Source organism: Phyllopteryx taeniolatus, chromosome 18 (assembly GCF_024500385.1).
Source record: "Phyllopteryx taeniolatus isolate TA_2022b chromosome 18, UOR_Ptae_1.2, whole genome shotgun sequence".
Taxonomy (NCBI): domain Eukaryota; kingdom Metazoa; phylum Chordata; class Actinopteri; order Syngnathiformes; family Syngnathidae; genus Phyllopteryx; species Phyllopteryx taeniolatus.
This window is the reverse complement of record NC_084519.1, coordinates 18434236-18450814: the sequence shown is the minus strand read 5'-3', so window position 1 is coordinate 18450814 and position 16579 is coordinate 18434236. Positions and strand designations below refer to the sequence as shown.

Here is a 16579-nt window from a genome sequence, read left to right as displayed (position 1 = left end):
GCGAGCGGCCCGTCGAATTTCCTTCCTTCCTTCTTGTTGTTCTCCTTTCGGCATCGGGTTAGACGCTCGTCCGGCGCGTCAGCGAACGTGCGCGGACGCGTGTCCTGCCGTTTGCGCATTTGCAAAAAGTTTTCAAATATTTCGTAAGAGTCGGAGGGATGGAGGGCAGACTAGGAAGTTGCCACGCGCGTGGTGAGCGTAAATATCGAACATGTTAAATCTTCAAGATTGTCATTCCGAAATAGTTGGCAAAGCTCCTGAAGCCCAAGCGAACAGGTCAGCGAGGGGTGTGCGGTTGACGGGCCGCGAGTGCGCGGCAAATGATTGACACCTCGTCGGTCACGCCTTCTGTCTCTGACTGGTTGTTCTTCTTCAGGTGCAGTGGCTTCTTTATTTTAATTTAAAAGAAAAACAAACAAACAAAAAAAAAAAGGCAAACTCCACTTTAAATATATCAATTAATTACATACATTTATTTTAGGCGGCACGGTGGCCGACTGGTTAGAGCGTCAGCCTCGCAGTTCTGAGTTCCCGGGTTCAATCCCCGGCCCCGCCTGTGTGGGGTTTGCATGTTCTCCCCGTGCCTGCGTGGGTTTTCTCCGGGCACTCCGGTTTCCTCCCGCATCCCAAAAACATGCATTCATTGGAGACTCGAAATTGCCCGTAGGTGTGACTGTGAGTGCGAATGGTTGTTTGTTTGTGTGTGCCCTGCGATTGGCTGGCAACCAGTTCAGGGCGTACCCCGCCTCCTGCCCGATGACAGCTGGGATAGGCTCCGGCACGCCCGCGACCCGCGTGAGGAGAAGCGCGACAGAAAATGGATGGATGGATGGACATTTATTTTATTAGATTAGATATGAAATATGTCATTGTTTTAATGAAACAATACATTCTCCTCATAATTAGATGTATTATAATTAACAAACCAATTAATAAAATGAATTAAAAAGTATATGTGCAGGTGTTTCCCCTCTGTTTTTATTTAACTTTTTATCATAAACCAATTAACCAATGACTTGATGAGATAAATGAAGCAATTCTTGTTAAAAATGCAAGAAACATTGTAGGATAATGTCAACAGTCGGCGTGGCAGATTTTCAAAACGTGCGCCCGTTCGCCCAATGGTCGTGTTTATCGGCTTATTCGAGAACGCACGATCTCCTCCCGCTTACGTTCCCGGGAAGTGCCGAATGTGCGCAGATGAATCGACGTCGGGGGGTCAACTGCACTGAAAACCCCGTTACGTCCCCGTTTATCGCTCATTTTCATTAGCCCGTCTATGGCTTTTCACATTTCATGTTAGCATGAAGCGAGCGGGCGTTCATTCGAGGAAATGTATTGGAAAATGTTTTTTGCTCACCTGCATGCGACATGGCCCTTCTGTCCATTTTGAAGATGAAACAAATGCGACGTGGCAACCGTTTCCATTCCCAAAACATTGGCCGTGTGCCGATTTCGTGCGCCGTGACATCACTGTTCAATTCGTTTACTCAAGCTTCCATTTCCAATTAAAATCCAACTAAAAAAGGCAACAAAGCGGTGAAATTAACAAGATTGACGATCGGTTCCAATAAGCCGCTTAAAAGTATCCACATCCCACGGTGGGAATGTTGTCTCGCTGCCTGCAGTGCATATCAAAAGTCAACACACCCCAGGTGGAATGAGACCAAAAGAAATCATTTCAGTGACCGGACGGCCCTCAAAATTGATGACAAGATGAGAAGAAAACTGCTGAGGAAGGCAAACAGCAACTTTGAAGGAGCCGCATCATCACCAAAAGAACAGCAAGCGGAAGTGAAGCCAGCTGCTGGCGGCATCATGAACCGGTTGTTTTTCATCAGCCTAAGCCAAGCCGGAGGGAATTACCAACAGTTCCAAGTCCGAGTTACTAGCTCGCCCAAAACCTTCTGGCTTCTGCGAGAAAGCAAAACATGTCAAGAAAAGCCTACTTGAACACCTGAACTTTCTTTAAGGTTAATCAGAGGCGCTTTAAATGGCAGCAGGTCCCATTTCACATCCATTTGAATGTGATCGGTTCATTCCGAACAGTCTCATCCCCAGTTGCAAGAACAAGGGTGTGTCGACTTTTTGTATGTACACGCCTACCTGCCTTTTACCGACGTGATCTAGCTACTACCTGCCTGGCGAGTCATGCGAACAAAACAGCTGTGTCTCATCTGCATGCTTTTATTTACAATTTTTTTTTTTTTTGGGCTCAAAAGTTAAATGGAGCAGTGAGTGAGCAAGTGAGTCAGACGGCATCACCGCTGACGAGCTCCGGCCGTCGTCGCGGCTAAAATTGGGAAACGGGAAGCGGGCGATCGTGCACCCAGCGGCCACAACATTAGGGACGCCTGCCCGGGTCACGCCCGCTCTCTCCCGCCGCAAAAAATAACAACATTAAAATACAGCGGCGTAGTAGGCACCACTGTGGATCGAAAACGAAGCGTATCTTATCGTGAGACACGCTAACATCCATTTGAACATCAACACTGCGCTTCAATGTCGGAAAATGGACAACTGTACAGAAATAATGATGCCATTAAAAATGTGTTGCACATCAGTGAAATCCAAATTTTAGCTCAATGAATTTCTCAAAAAAAACATTTGTAAAAAAGATTGAATGTAAATGTGCTTCAAAGATAAATACAACTGAACTGTACTTTAACAAATGTACTGTTGTGGATTCCCAAAGAAACAATCAAGTTTAAGACGGCGTAACCTTATGCACAGTTTGAACAATTATTTCAATTGGTTGTTTTGCGTACTATTTAGAGGGAGCCCGAGTACCACACTTTGAGAACCGCTGTCAGAGGTTTTAATCAGTGGCGGCAAAACACTCGCACTCCGTACTCAAGAAGACGCTAGTACGGATACTTGTGTAAAAATAAGACTCTATTAAAAGATAGCTCAACAGTAAACTTGTTGTTTGTCATTTTGATACAGTCCACATTACGTTGTGGCGAGTGAGTGTCGTTGGCACGTGGCAAGATTGTAGCGCCCCCTAATGTGTCTAAAACGCATTACGTTCTTCAGAGCTCAACTGTGCAGTGGAGAAGTAGGAATCAGTTAAAACTCTTAATCACACAGTCACCTTGAACGCAGCACTTTTCGCTCTTTCTTTTTGATTCTTTCCTCCCCAGCTCCAGAACAAACTCCAACACCTCGTTCTAAACTATGACGAGTTGTTACGGGAAATGACAATTGAAATGCTCGTCGAAACTCGCGCGTTCTTTCCTGTTAACGTTCGGTAGTAAAAAAAAAAAAAACAAACACAACAAAAAAAACAAACGCTCCCTGTTTTTCCGCGGGCAGCGAAGAGGACACAGCCGTCGCCATAGAAACAAAACAGCGCAGTCTGCGATGACACGCCCCGCTCCATATGTAGTCGTCGGAAGTGACGTCAACGCGCCGCTGCGTAGAAAAGCGTTGCCTTTAAGGAGCACAGAAAAAGCAATGAATAAATCATGAAATCAGCCACCCACTTGTATTTTGCTCCTCCAGAAATGTTTTTTTTTTTAAATCCTGTTTCTAAATATGACGAAGACGACATTTGCGGAACTTCCAACTTTACCCCTTTTTTGTTACAAACAAAGGAATTTATTCATTTGCTATTTAGTATTCATGTACACCATTAAATCATTGGTTCATGGGGTTATTGTCACTATATAAACAAACCATTTTAAAAGTACAGTAAACATTTACCTGACCATTTGTCATTTGTAAAATAATTGTCTTAAATAAATTTAATTCTACTTTAATTCTAAATAAAAAAGACAGAATGACAATTGATTTGATTGTCCAAAAACTACTATACATAGTTCAAGTACACATGAACTGCTTTTAATTTCTTTACTTCATCCACAAATGAATTTCGATACATACAATAAAAACATATAAACGTGTGTAGAAATTAAATGTAACCTTTTCTGATGATTTAATTGATTTTCTTGTTTTAAAACGATTATATAAAAGCAGTTGAAATGTGCATTTTAACTGTTTTTTTACTTCATCCATGAATGACTTATTTCAATATATACAACTATAACACTTTTATATCTAAGTATGTCCAGTAAATGTGTCTCTACTGTATTGAATATAAACACATTGAAAGCTTTTTTTGTTGACTACATACAAATGATGACCGGCGTACGACAAACAATGCATCTGCGTTCATCGAGTGACAGGCAGAACAACGAAATGTTGAAATGTCACTTTTTATTTCTTCCCCCTTCCATCGGATAGTTCTCATACATACAAAAATAAACTATGTGATAAAATACGTCCCGGTAAAAGTACAGATGGCGCGACATTCACATGACCTGGCAAGATACACACGGTACATGTACGTGTACACGCCTGCTATGTTTTCGTATTCGTTACATCACGCGTTCGTCTACGGCAACGACAAGTACGGATCCGGCTGGACGTCACATGTGAGGGATACAGCACAGTTCTAAGAAGGGCTTTCTTTGCATGCATGTTTTGCAAGCTCCCATTTTGGAGAACTGCGCCACCGCAACGGTCGAATTCTTCACCGCTGCCATCAAAAGTCGCCGTCGGATGTTTACACAACAGCAAACGTGCACCACAAAAGAAACAAAAATACTTTGACCCCCACTATATCGCCTCAAATCCTTTTTCATGTGTTCTTACGATATATATTATAGTATATGTGGAATGTACGATATTGTTTCACAGATGGACACTATTGGTCTGTGCACACATCGTCCGTTATTTGTACACGTTATTTCATTAACCAATTGAAAATAGCTTGGGAACAAATCGTTTAACCGTCTTGAACGCTCAACTCTCCGCACACTCTGCGGGAGCCGTGCGGCATTGCGTCGCCTCAAGATTGTAAGTCTGGATGCTTTGATTTGATTGATCAATAACCCGTGAAAATAGTGAAGTTAGATACATTTGAGTAAGTGCTGCTCTGCGTGTGTCGTCGTTTCACGGTTTGTAATTACCTTCACATCGGTGCTCATTTCTCTTAGCCCGTCTATGACATTTTGCATGAGCAAGTTAGCTAACTTTTGCGATCGTATGGTTCGGTTGAACCTTTTGGCCTTTAAATGTACAGTGTTGAATTCTCTCGCTTTGTGTGACTGACACACACACACACTGCGCCTCTTTTTTTGGAGAACCGCGAGAGCGAAACCAGGTGCTAAGGAATACTTCAAAAAGTGACTTTTAATACGTTTGAGTGGGTTTGTAAAGTGCGTTGTCGGGGTAAAACTCTGGATGTTCCTTAGCACTTTTTTCAGGCCGCGACCGGTACGAGTCTTCACTCTTGAGTACTCGTCGATACTAAGCACCGATACCACTAGTGCTTTTGATACATAAAACTTGGATTAACACAATAACATATTTGTGAACAAAGATTTTTCTTTTTCTTTCGGCCGCCCACGACGAATTGCCATTGTCAAACTTCCGCAGCGTAGCGCCAACTACTGGCGCGGAAGACTTACTGTCGTTTTTTTTTTTTTGCCGTAAATATCGGTGGCTGGTTTCGGCAGCCTTCGCAAGTAGCCGATACCTTGAAATAAGGCCAGTATCGATCCGATACAGAAACCTGGTATTTTGGAACGTTGTTTTTTTTTTTTTTTTTTTTCTGCGGTTAATAACGCGGGTGCGTCTGGAACGTTTCGCCTGCGAGAAACGGGGCTTGCCTGTATTTCAGAGAGGATGGATCATTGCATAACTTTTTTTTTTTTTTCTGGCATTCACAGCGTCAGGAGCGTCGGGGAGTTGAGGCCGTCTTCCGGGCCGCTCCCGCCGCCCTCCGCCAAGGCGTCCGTGTCGGCCAGGCCGAAGGAGAAGACGCCGCAGGTGCGGAAGTTGCCGCTGAGCCATCGGAGGTCGTCGGCGACCGACCTGTACAAGGTTTCCCAGTCGGGCAGGCACAGCGCCCCGCTCAGATCTCCGACGTCGGGCACGAACGCCCCGGCCGCCGCCCCCACGTCCCCGGAGGCGGCCGCCGCCTCCGTTTCCGGGACGAGGTCGTCTAGGTCGTCCTCCGGGGTCTCGTCGTCCTCGGCGCCGGAGCACAGCAGGATGTCGGAGTTGCCGAAAATGACCGCGGCCGGGACGCGGGGGCCCTCGGCGTCGCTTTCGGGTGACGGCATCGTGACGTCCCGCTCTCCCTCGTCGTCCTTGTCCAGTTTGCAGGAGGACTCGTGGGATGACAGCGTCCGCTCCAGTCGCTCCTTCTCCTTCAGGAGCTCGTCGATCTCCGACCGGAGGCTCGACTTCTCGTCTTCCAGTTGGTCAGTTTCCTGACGGGGCAAAAAAACAAAAGGAGGCAGCGCTCGCGTGCTCTTTGAAGCAAAACAACTTTTTTTTTTCTCCCTTCCACACGTACAGCTTGCAGGGCGTCGATCAGCTCCCGACGCCTGTTCCGGCATTTTGCCGCAGCTATTTTGTTCCTCTCCCGGCGAATCCGCCTCCTTTCGTCCTCGTCTTTGGAAGACTGCAGGCACGCACACGCACACACAAAAGCCAAATAGACCCTTATAAAGAATAGAAGTGCACATGGAATCCAAAGTCCAAAGTAGGATGCACCCTCAAAAGTTCAAGACATCTTTAAAAAAACATCAGTGAGCATCTAAAGCAGTAGATTTCAGTGGTGCACGGGCTCCCTCTAGTGGTAGGCGACAGAATCACTCAATGAAATGTTCAAACTGTCCAACGATGTTGCAATGGTTGAGACTTCCATCAAATCCAGCACAGGCCATTTGTTCAATACACTTCAGTTGCATTTAACTTGAAGTACAACACAGTTGCATTTGATCGGATTGGATTTGAAACTGTGCAATAACAGTCAAAACACAAGCCGCTTCATTTGTGCCAAACACCTTTTTGCTTTTGAGGTGGCACTTTGTGTAAAACGTTTGAGACGATTTAACTGCACCGATGAGTTTGACTCGTTTAAATGTGTGCATGAATTATTATGGTGAAAGTGTCCCAATTGGAGGCCATCTTTTTGTATGAGTTTTTGCAGTCGACTTTACTTGCTGTTGTGCGTCTTTCTCCCGCATCGCAAAAACATTTCGGGTGGCTTAAGCGAAGCCTCGAAATCGCGATTGGCCGCCGACCGGTCGAGGGCGGCCGTCCACGCTCGGTCAGATGTTCCGTTTGCAGTGGGACCTTCCCAATTTGGAGGCTACAAAACCCCAAAGTATATTCTTTGATTATTTTTATTTTTTTGTAATTCTATGACATTGATTGGAGCTTGTTTTGTGTTTAAGTGCATATGACAGTTGGAGATGTTCAAACGGGTTTGAGGATGACCGCAGGAGCAGATGATTGCAAATGCCGAGTGCTGCGCCCTCAACGTGCGCACGGTGCCAGCCCGCCAGCCCGCCAGCCCCATTCGCCAGATTGCAACATCCAAAGCAAGTGTTGGCGTTCCTCGTGTCTCCTCTCCTCTCTCTACCTCGTCCTTCTGGAATTTCGTGCAGGCGGCGGCTTTGGCCTTCTTGCTGGAAGGCGAGACGAGGGGCACCACGCTCGGCCGCAGGGGGCGCCTCCGAGCCGGCGAGGTGCCGCCCGCCGTGGGGACGAGACAGTCCGAAGCGCCGCTGTCCGCATCCTGGGGGGAGAAAGAAAGGGAGAGAATCGCATTGTGTGAGAATTATGATACAATAAAACGACAGATTCATTTTTTTTTTTTTTTTTTTTTGTACCTCTTGGTTGTCAGCTGCCGGTGACAGAGGCTGCAGGCTGCACCCGAGGGTGCCCCCGCCAGGCGATGCTGTGCTGCAGCCGGACGGAGACCAATAATCCGGCTGCATGATTGACATCTATTGTTGATCTCCAACTCTCAATGTGTCAACGTCTGCAACGGGGCTGAGAATGCTGCAGAAGAGGCTCCCGCGTCCTTTTGCCATTTGCCAGCCGGGATGGATGGTCCGAAGTGCAGCGAGCGGTGAGGGGACCCGCCTTTTATACTCGGCTGCATTTTATGAATGAAACGTGGGAGAGCGAACCATTCGGTGGCGGGGACGGCGAGCTGCGGAAAACACCGCGCCGCTGTCTTTCCGGCTCGTCGTGACGTCAACGTCGCACATCAATGCGGCAAACGCCGATTAACAACAAATCCCGTCAAAACCTCTTTTTCCAAATGCACGTCACGGAAGCAGAAGATCGCGGCTCGTCTCGTCCCCCGCCAGCACGCGACAAGGGTGCCCCGGCCCCCTCGGCGTGAATGAGCCACGTCACGGCACGTCACGGCACGGCACGCATGCAACTTCTGCATCACTGCAACGTGATCCGTTTTTGGGTCACGTTGTACAAATCTCAGATGTGATTCATATACCATCGCGAGCCCTTCCTTACAACAACGACGATTTCATTTTTGCACTCGCAAACCGCGGCGATGTCACGTGCTCGTTATTTTAGGATCCAATTCTTTATTTTGAATTAAAGCTACAGAATTAAATACAATCTGTGTTGTCATTTACGTCTCAGTGTGTACTAGACAAATATGTAAAGCTCCGTACCCAAAACAAAAACAAAAGGTGGTGGGCGGGGGGGCAGTATGGACATTTCGCACCATATATGGTACTTCCGGCGAACAGGGGCGCACATGCTGGGCGGGGGGGGGGGGGGGGGGCGTGGCATTTGAGACGGCTCCAGAGCCAGACGCAACAAAAGACGGCGAGGGCGCACCTGAGCCGAACAATGGCGTCATTATCGACCGCATTGGGGCAACGTTTTGGTTTGGCGCACAAACAAACAATGCATAAATAAAGAAATAATGTATGCAAAATACACACAATAAAATAAAATGGAAAATATCATTGAAAAATGTTATATAAAAACTTAAAATATAGTCATATATATATATAGGGTGGGCCTTGACACTTGAAATAGTCATTTAATAACCTAAATTACAGTTAAATGCAGTAAAGCTGCATAAACTAAATCTTGTAAATTTGCCACCAACAACCTTGCCAAATTTGAACGATTAAGTAAAACTCAGGCTTCAAAATCCTTTTTTTTTTTTTTTTTAAATCATCCGCGGGATGCGCTGAAGCCACGCCCACTCACCGCTCAACTGTTTCTACATCATTTGACGAGTCGGACGCACTGCCACATGCGTTTGCTAGCCAGGATGTCGGCTACGTTTACGTTTAAACTCATTTGCACTTCCTTCTGTCTTTCCTTCCCACCTTTCACATCTTTGTCTTCTTCCTTCCTCCCTCCCTTCCTTCCTTCCTTCCTTCCTTCCTTCCTTCCTTCCTGTGCCACTGGCGACCCCCGCGTATGCAAGTGTTCCCCTGCTTGCCTTTTTTCTGGCTACTGATGACATCACAAACCCATTGAAGCGAATGAGGGGGGGGCAAGAGGGGCTGCTTCCCGGCAGCCACTGCCCCTCTGCCAGGGAGTTGGGGGGGGGTATTTACTGGCACTTCACTCGGTGGCCAGCTTGAGCCGAGGGGGTTCAAAGTTCACCCCCAAAAGCAGTGTGAGAATGAGCCTCGCGCGGGAATGCCATTTTCAGCCACGTGATTTGATGTGGCGCTAACAAATACAAATAAAAGCATCAGGCAAAACAAAAGACGGCAAGATGGCGCGCACCGGTGTCCTATTTCAGCCTCGGCGCACAGACGCAAAATTCACGCGCGACGTCTCACTCCGCCGTCTTTCTCGAAGCTTCGCGCTGACGTCACAAAGCCGCGAGTCCCGCCTCGGGAGTCTGGTTCTTTTTTTTTTCTTTCTTTCTTGTGGAGCGATACCTCTTTGTTGACATAAACAATCTGAGTCGCCCTACGTAACGTGCACGTCACTGACGCGCAAGGGGTGGAGCGTCGCCATGGCTACCAGGAATATGCAACAACAACAACAACGACGACGATCTCGTCCAACGTTCACGTGAACGCGCATCAATAATTCAAAATATTTTCTTCTTAGTGTTTTGCCCCTTGGCAACTTTTGTTTAGAGTTGTTGTTCACATTTATAAATGAGAAATGTTATGCGTACAAACATACAAAATGCCCAACAATCGTGATCAACTAACAGATTTTTTCTAATCGTATTCTTTTGTTTGTTTTTCATTCTATTTAGTAATTAGGATCCCTATGATGTCTTTGAGTGTTTAGAAAAGCACTATGCCAAAATGATTTTTTTTCTTATAATTGGCAGTAATATACCAGTACTGATAAAACTATTTCGATACAAAAGAATGTATTATTAATAGCAATTTATGTATTACACTCGTGATATTACTGCACTATTAATTGTACTAATAAGGAAATAAATATAGATTGCAATTTTAAAGTGATCATTTGTACTTGTTATGGTAGTATTACTATAAAATACTGCCACTAATGCTAATTGATGTAGGCCTATATTTATTTTTATATTACCAGTAGCACTATAGCAATGCTGCTAATAACACCATGCATACAATTATGTTACGATAACTGACTACCAAATTGTTTGAGTATTTTTAGTGGTAGTCTCGCAGGATACCAATCCTACTACAAATAAATACGAAATATGGAAAGAAATATGATCATGCATTTATATTTATTATGATAATAATAAAGGGAAATTCAATAATGTAAACAAAGTAAATTCAGAAGTTTATACTGTCACTGTTTTCAAGTCATATTTGTGCATCCTTCCTTCTTTCCTTCCATCTTTCCTTTCATCCTTCCTCCTTCCTTCCTCCCTTCCTTCCACGTTTTGCAGTCTACTCCTCCCACTCTGACTTGCACGTACGTTGATCTCAATATGTCACATGAAACTTTAATGCAGTGATCGAAATGCATAAAAAAAAAAAAAAAAAGGTTTAGAAAAATCTTCTTATAAACTGTAATCATTGGATTGATTTGCTAACGCGGGAGTTCGTGGGAAAGAAACGCGTCCGATCGCATGACCTCATCGGTTCAAACTGCGCTTACGTTGTCAGAACACAACGTTCTGGTTTTTTGGGCGGTTTGTCAATGCAGGTTAGCAGGGGAGAGGTTAGAGGATTCCCTCCCGCCCGGGGAACACCTTTTGAGGCGGTGCGGGGCCGGAAAAGTACACGCACGCACGCGTTTCCTGTTTTGACACGCCCGCTCGAGACAATTGAGAGAAAAGTACGAGCACCGCCCCTGGCACCTCGACTCCTTTGTTTTTGTTTTTGGATGTTTCTTTTGTTGAGGCTGTTCAGTGACTTGACACCTTTCACGACTAAATTCATTTCTATCGGCTCGGTTATCAACGGTGACTTTTGGGCGAAGCTAACATGCGCGTGTTTGCTCTGTGCCGCAGTGGAGATTCGAACGGGGAACTCCTGACAGTAAGACGGATGAGAAGTTAGCACAACTAACGGTTGAGTTGAGCAAAATCACAATTCAAAAGCGAAACTTAAAACACGGAGTTGAATTGCCCAACTTAAAATGTTCACACCATTTTTTTCGTTTTCTAACAGTCACACCATGTTGCCTATTTTTTCCAGGTCGGGGATGAGATCCCGCCCCAAGTGGAGGAGTGCAAGTATCTCGGGGTCTTGTTCGCGAGCCAGGGAAGAACGCAACGCGAGATCGACGGGCGGATCGGTGCGGCGTCCGCAGCGATGCGGACTTTGTATCGGTCCGTTGCGGCGAAGAAGGAGCTGAGCTCTCGATTTACCTCTCGATCTACGTTCCTTCCCGAACTGCGGGTCGTGACCCAAAGAACGAGATCCCGGATAGAGTCGAGCCGCTGCTCCTCCGCATCGAGAGGAGCCAAAGGAGGTGGCCGGGACATCAGAATCAGAATCAGAATCAGAATCATCTTTATTTGCCAAGTATGTCCAAAACACACAAGGAATTTGTCTCCGGTAGTTGGAGCCGCTCTAGTACAACAGACAGTCAATTTACAGAACACTTTGGAGACATAAAGACATTAACAACAAACAACAATTGTGCAAAAAGATGCAGAGTCCTCAGTTCGAATGGCTAATATCGCAATAGTCCGGTGCAATGACCATTGTGCAAAGGGCACTGAGACTTCAAAGGACATCTGACCGGACGCCTCCCCGCTGAGGTGTCCCCGGGGACGACCCACCGGGAGGAGACCCCGGGGACGACCCCCGGAAGAGCTGGACGAAGTGGCTGGGGAGAGGGAAGTCTGGGCGTCCCTGCTAAAGCCGCTGCCCCCGCGACCCGACCTCGGATAAGCGCTAGAAAATGGATGGATGGATGGATGGAAGGATGATTTTTTTAAAAAGTATAATTGACATATAACAATAACAATCCGGATTTTATTCAACTGTTGTGTATTTAAAGCCACAAATATTGATATCATTTTTTTCTAATGCAGTTTGAGTGACATTGCCTAAAAGTAGGTCACAGCTCCATATTTGACAACAAGCGGTTGCAAAGCCAAACAGGCGAGTAAACGCACAAAGTTGCGTTTAATGTCCGCCGCCGCTGCTTCTTCTTCTTCTTTTTGTGCTCAGAATCATCTTCGGTAGTTGTGAAGTTTGGAGTGTTTGTTGTTTTACGTAACGTGACGCCGACCGGCACTCGGATTTACCAGAAGGCCCCGCCCCCTCTTACAGGATGCGCCATATATGGGAAATGACGTATGGGGATCCCGGAGCGGAATCTTCCATTCGTCCAAAGCGGGGGGGACGCGAATGCTCAAACGTGGACTTTGTGCCGCGACTCCGCGTGCGTTCGCGTAGACTCTGGACTGTCGTGAATGTTACGACGCGGTGCGGCCCGATAGCTTGGCGTTTGCTTCCGGGTTTGTTCCCCTTTGCCTCCTCGGCGTCCCCCCGCCCCCGTCGACGTCATCGGAGCGGCCCGCTCGCAGGCTATAAAATGGCCGCCAGCAGACGCAAGACGTCAGTTCACTCTCAGTCGCCTCTCGAGCCAACAAGACGCAGCGGCTTTGGGAACTTTGCTCTTTGGGATTTTGGGATTGATTTTGTGTTGAAATCCAAACCTCTGCCGGAGGGATTTCCTCAGGGTTTTTTGTCCTCGTAGAAACTGTGATCTTCCATCGGTGCTGCGGCGATGATGTTCAACGTGTTCGACCCGGAGTGCGACTCGTCGTCCCGGTGCAGCACGGCGTCCCCGGCCGCGGACTGCGGCAGCAACCCGGGCTACTACCAAGCGTCCCCGGCCGGCTCCTGCTCCAGCGTGGGCTCGCCGCAATCGCTGGTAAGCTTTTTCGCATCTTGACCTTTGGTTTAAAAAAAAAAAAAAAAATCAAATCAAATGATAACGATGAAAATGGAACGTGTGCACGAATGAGACTTTTGTGTCCCTCCACTGACAAAGTGCTTAGAATTTCCTGAATTGAAACGTGCATCAGTTGTACACTTGTGTCGTATAGAACTTTGAAGTTCAATACATTTGCACAGAATTTTTAGGTCCAATTTTCACTGAACAGGAGGTTGTCATTGAATATTTGTTTCCATGTTTCAACCTGCAAAATCAGAAAGTGGCTTACAATTTGGTAAGCCACCAAGTGTGAAAAGAGCAAGAAGCACTGCAATAAGACGATTTTTTTGGGGGGGAGCAGAGGGCGAGGACCCTGCGCCCCACCATGCAAAAGTAGATGCTAACAAATACATGGCATCCATTTATTTGCCGCCGGTGTATGAATGCAACGTCATCGGTCGGACGCGTCTCCCGCGATTGCGCTGATGTTCTCTTGTTTCCGTTTCGCCCGCAGGACTTCACCGAGCTGACGGCCTCGAGCGCCGCCTTCGTCCCCACGGTGACGGCCATCTCGGCCAGCCCCGACCTGCGGTGGATGGTCCGGCCGCTGGTGCCCTCGGCGCCCCCCTCGCGCCGGGCGCCGTCCCGACCTCACGGCGCCGCCAAGAGAGGCAGGACGGAACAGGTGAAGGAGCAGATGTGTTTGAAATCGCGTCCGCTGTTCCTTGTCGTTGGACACCAGAGTTAACTTTGTTTTTATTCTTCCAGATTTCAACTGAGGAGGAAACAAAGAAGAAAATTCGCAGGGAGAGAAACAAGCAGGCGGCCGCCAAATGCCGCAACAGGAGGCGAGAGCTGACCGACACGCTCCAAGCTGTGAGTTCTCCCGCACGATTGCGGCCGCAATCCTACCTTGACTTGACTTGAGAGTTTTCCAAATTACGAGTTTTAAGTACAATCGCAGCACAAACGCAAAATGAGGACACTCGCAAGGAGAGAGCCCGACTCAGCCACGCCCCTTAAAGGCACACATCCAGTACTGCTACATACAGGAGTTGCACTTCATAAAAGCAGTTGATTGCCTTTTTGAATGTTTTCACACAACGCCGTGCTTTGTCTTTATTAAACACAGAACCAAAACAATGATTAATTTCAATGGGGAAAACCGAGTAAGAGTAACGATGTTCGATAGCACTTTTTCCGACCGATGGCGGAACGTGTCGTCGCCGTCACCAGTACTCGCTCTTCGTGGCAACACCTCTAGTACTTGTAATACACAACAACTCTGTTCGCACAGCGACAGATCACTCTTAACAAAGAACGTTCTTTCTTCTGCCGCCGTGTAGCGCCAACTACTGGCGAGGAGGACTCACCTGATTTTAGATGCAGCCTTCACGGGTACACGATCGCTTGAAATAAGGCCGGTATCGTCCCGATACCTGGTACCAGTACTGGCCCGTCCCTAATGAAGAGTCGATTTTAGTTCCGAGCTGAATGGATTCGCTTTTTAAGTCGAGGTACCGCTTGTACTTCCCAACAATGGAGCTTATGCTCTCCTCTTTTTGTCTCGTCAGGAAACCGATCAACTGGAGGACGAGAAGTCCGGCCTTCAGAACGACATCGCCGACCTCCTGAAGGAGAAGGAACGTCTGGAGTTCATCCTGGCGGCCCACCGGCCCATCTGCAAAGTCCCCGCCGAGCTGGACTCGGACCACCCGGCGCCTTCCGTCGCCCCGGCCCGCTCCCGCCTCTCCGCCGCCGACTCGCTCTTTTCTGCCGGCGCGGTGAAACTGAGCGACCTGGACACCTCCGTGCTGGAGGAGTCCCTGGACCTGCTGACTGAGACGGAGATGACGGACATGACGGAGATGGAGCGCTCGGTCCCCGAGGTGGACCTGTCCGCCTCGCTGTGCGGCGCTCAGGACTGGGAGCAGCTGTGCCCGTCGGTGACCAGCGGCGACTTCGAGCCGCCGCTGTGCACGCCCGTGGTGGCGTGCACGCCCGCGGGCGCCTCCTTCGCGTCCTCGTTCGTGTTCACCTTCCCGGAGGCCGACTCCTTCCCCGGCGGAGGCGCGGCGCGGAGGCGAGGGATCGGCGGCGACGAGCGGCCGTCCGACTCGCTCGACTCGCCCACGCTGCTGGCCCTTTAAGACGCATTCAAAGACCCGACTTGGCGTGGGAGAGGCGCAGATCACAGGGCTATGGATGGCCATTGATGAATTGAGCTGCCTTTTACATTGTAGCATGTTTCAACCAATACCACCGAGTAATCTGACTTTTATTTTTTTTTAAAGGTGCTACATGATATCGAGTCAACGTAGACTTTCTGTACATTTTTAGGAGCGATAGTTTTCCGGTTGTGTGAATGTGGAAAAACAAAACAAAAAAAAACTGACATTGGTCCGTGTGGTCTGTCCTTAACTTTATAATATGTATGAAAGTTTTCTGTGAAAACAACACGTCTTTTTTTTATTCTTATTAATTTATGAGATTTGACTTTTTTTTTTTTAACGACAGAAGCAAACAAAACAAGTGAATGTGAAATATATGTATTGATGGAAATAAAATGTTAGCGATATTTAAATTGATGCATTTTTGTCTGGTGTTGTTTGTACTGTACGTTTATGCTCACGTGCCACCTGAAAAAGTATTGGTGGAAATGGGCTGGATGTGGCATTTATTGGGGCATGCGGCTCTTTGGAATCGGAGGGTCGCGGTTGGAGTCCCGCTGCGGGCAATATTCTTGCAGAAATGCCAGTCTGACGACTGTCGAGGTGCCCCTTAGGGGCTGGTCTTGCGGGTCCTGCATGTTTGTGAGCTCAGTTGTTTTTTTTTTTTTTTTTTTTTTTTTTTTTTTTTTTTTTTTAAATAATTTTACTTGAAATACTTTTCATGGTTTGTTTTATATAATTGAACATTTTTTAAAATTTCATATTCATTCACCAATTAAGCAGTTATTTTAAAATAATTTAACAATTGTGTAATTTTATATTATGACCAATTACATTCTTTTAAAAATATTTGTTTACTATTCATATTTACAATATGTATAGATTTGGGAAAAAAATATTAATTTGTATTTATTTTAGTTCATTTTATTTATCAATTATGTAATTTGTTTTGTTTTAGGATAAATTATGGTACAACCCTAATTCCAATGAAGTTGGGATGTTGTTAAACACAAAAACTGAATACAATGATTTGCAAATCATGTTCAACCTATATCTAATTGATATTTTGATATTGATATTTCGATATTTAATGTTCAAACTGATAAACTTGATTGTTTTTAGCAAACAATCATTAACTTCGAATTTTATGGCTGCAACACGTTCCAAAGAAGCTGGGACAGGTGGCAAAAAAGTTGAGGAATGCTCATCAAACACCTGTTTGGAACATCCCACAGGTGAACAGGCCAGTTGGG

At 46.7% G+C, this 16579-nt stretch overlaps 2 protein-coding genes across 3 annotated transcripts; one reads left to right on the top strand and one right to left on the bottom strand.

Moving 5' to 3' along the window:
- Window positions 1–4201: 4201 nt before the first annotated feature.
- LOC133468338 (protein c-Fos-like) lies at window positions 4202–7831 on the bottom strand. 2 transcript variants are annotated; one of them, XM_061754136.1, is made up of 4 exons: window positions 7692–7831; window positions 7442–7597; window positions 6368–6475; window positions 4202–6281 (listed from the first exon to the last, which is right to left on the bottom strand). In XM_061754136.1, the coding sequence occupies exons 1-4, from the start codon at window positions 7806–7808 to the stop codon at window positions 5730–5732; spliced, it is 933 nt and encodes a 310-aa protein (XP_061610120.1). In that variant the 5' UTR covers window positions 7809–7831; the 3' UTR covers window positions 4202–5729. The 2 variants fall into 2 exon arrangements, with proteins under 2 accessions (XP_061610120.1, XP_061610119.1); XM_061754135.1 differs by having other exon boundaries at window positions 4202–6475; window positions 7442–7808.
- Window positions 7790–15743, top strand: fosab (v-fos FBJ murine osteosarcoma viral oncogene homolog Ab). Its single transcript, XM_061754137.1, has 5 exons — window positions 7790–7933; window positions 11460–13152; window positions 13670–13840; window positions 13924–14031; window positions 14730–15743. Exons 2-5 carry the CDS (start codon window positions 13006–13008, stop codon window positions 15303–15305), a joined length of 1002 nt encoding a protein of 333 aa, XP_061610121.1. The 5' UTR covers window positions 7790–7933; window positions 11460–13005; the 3' UTR covers window positions 15306–15743.
- The last annotated feature ends 836 nt before the right edge of the window (window positions 15744–16579 follow it).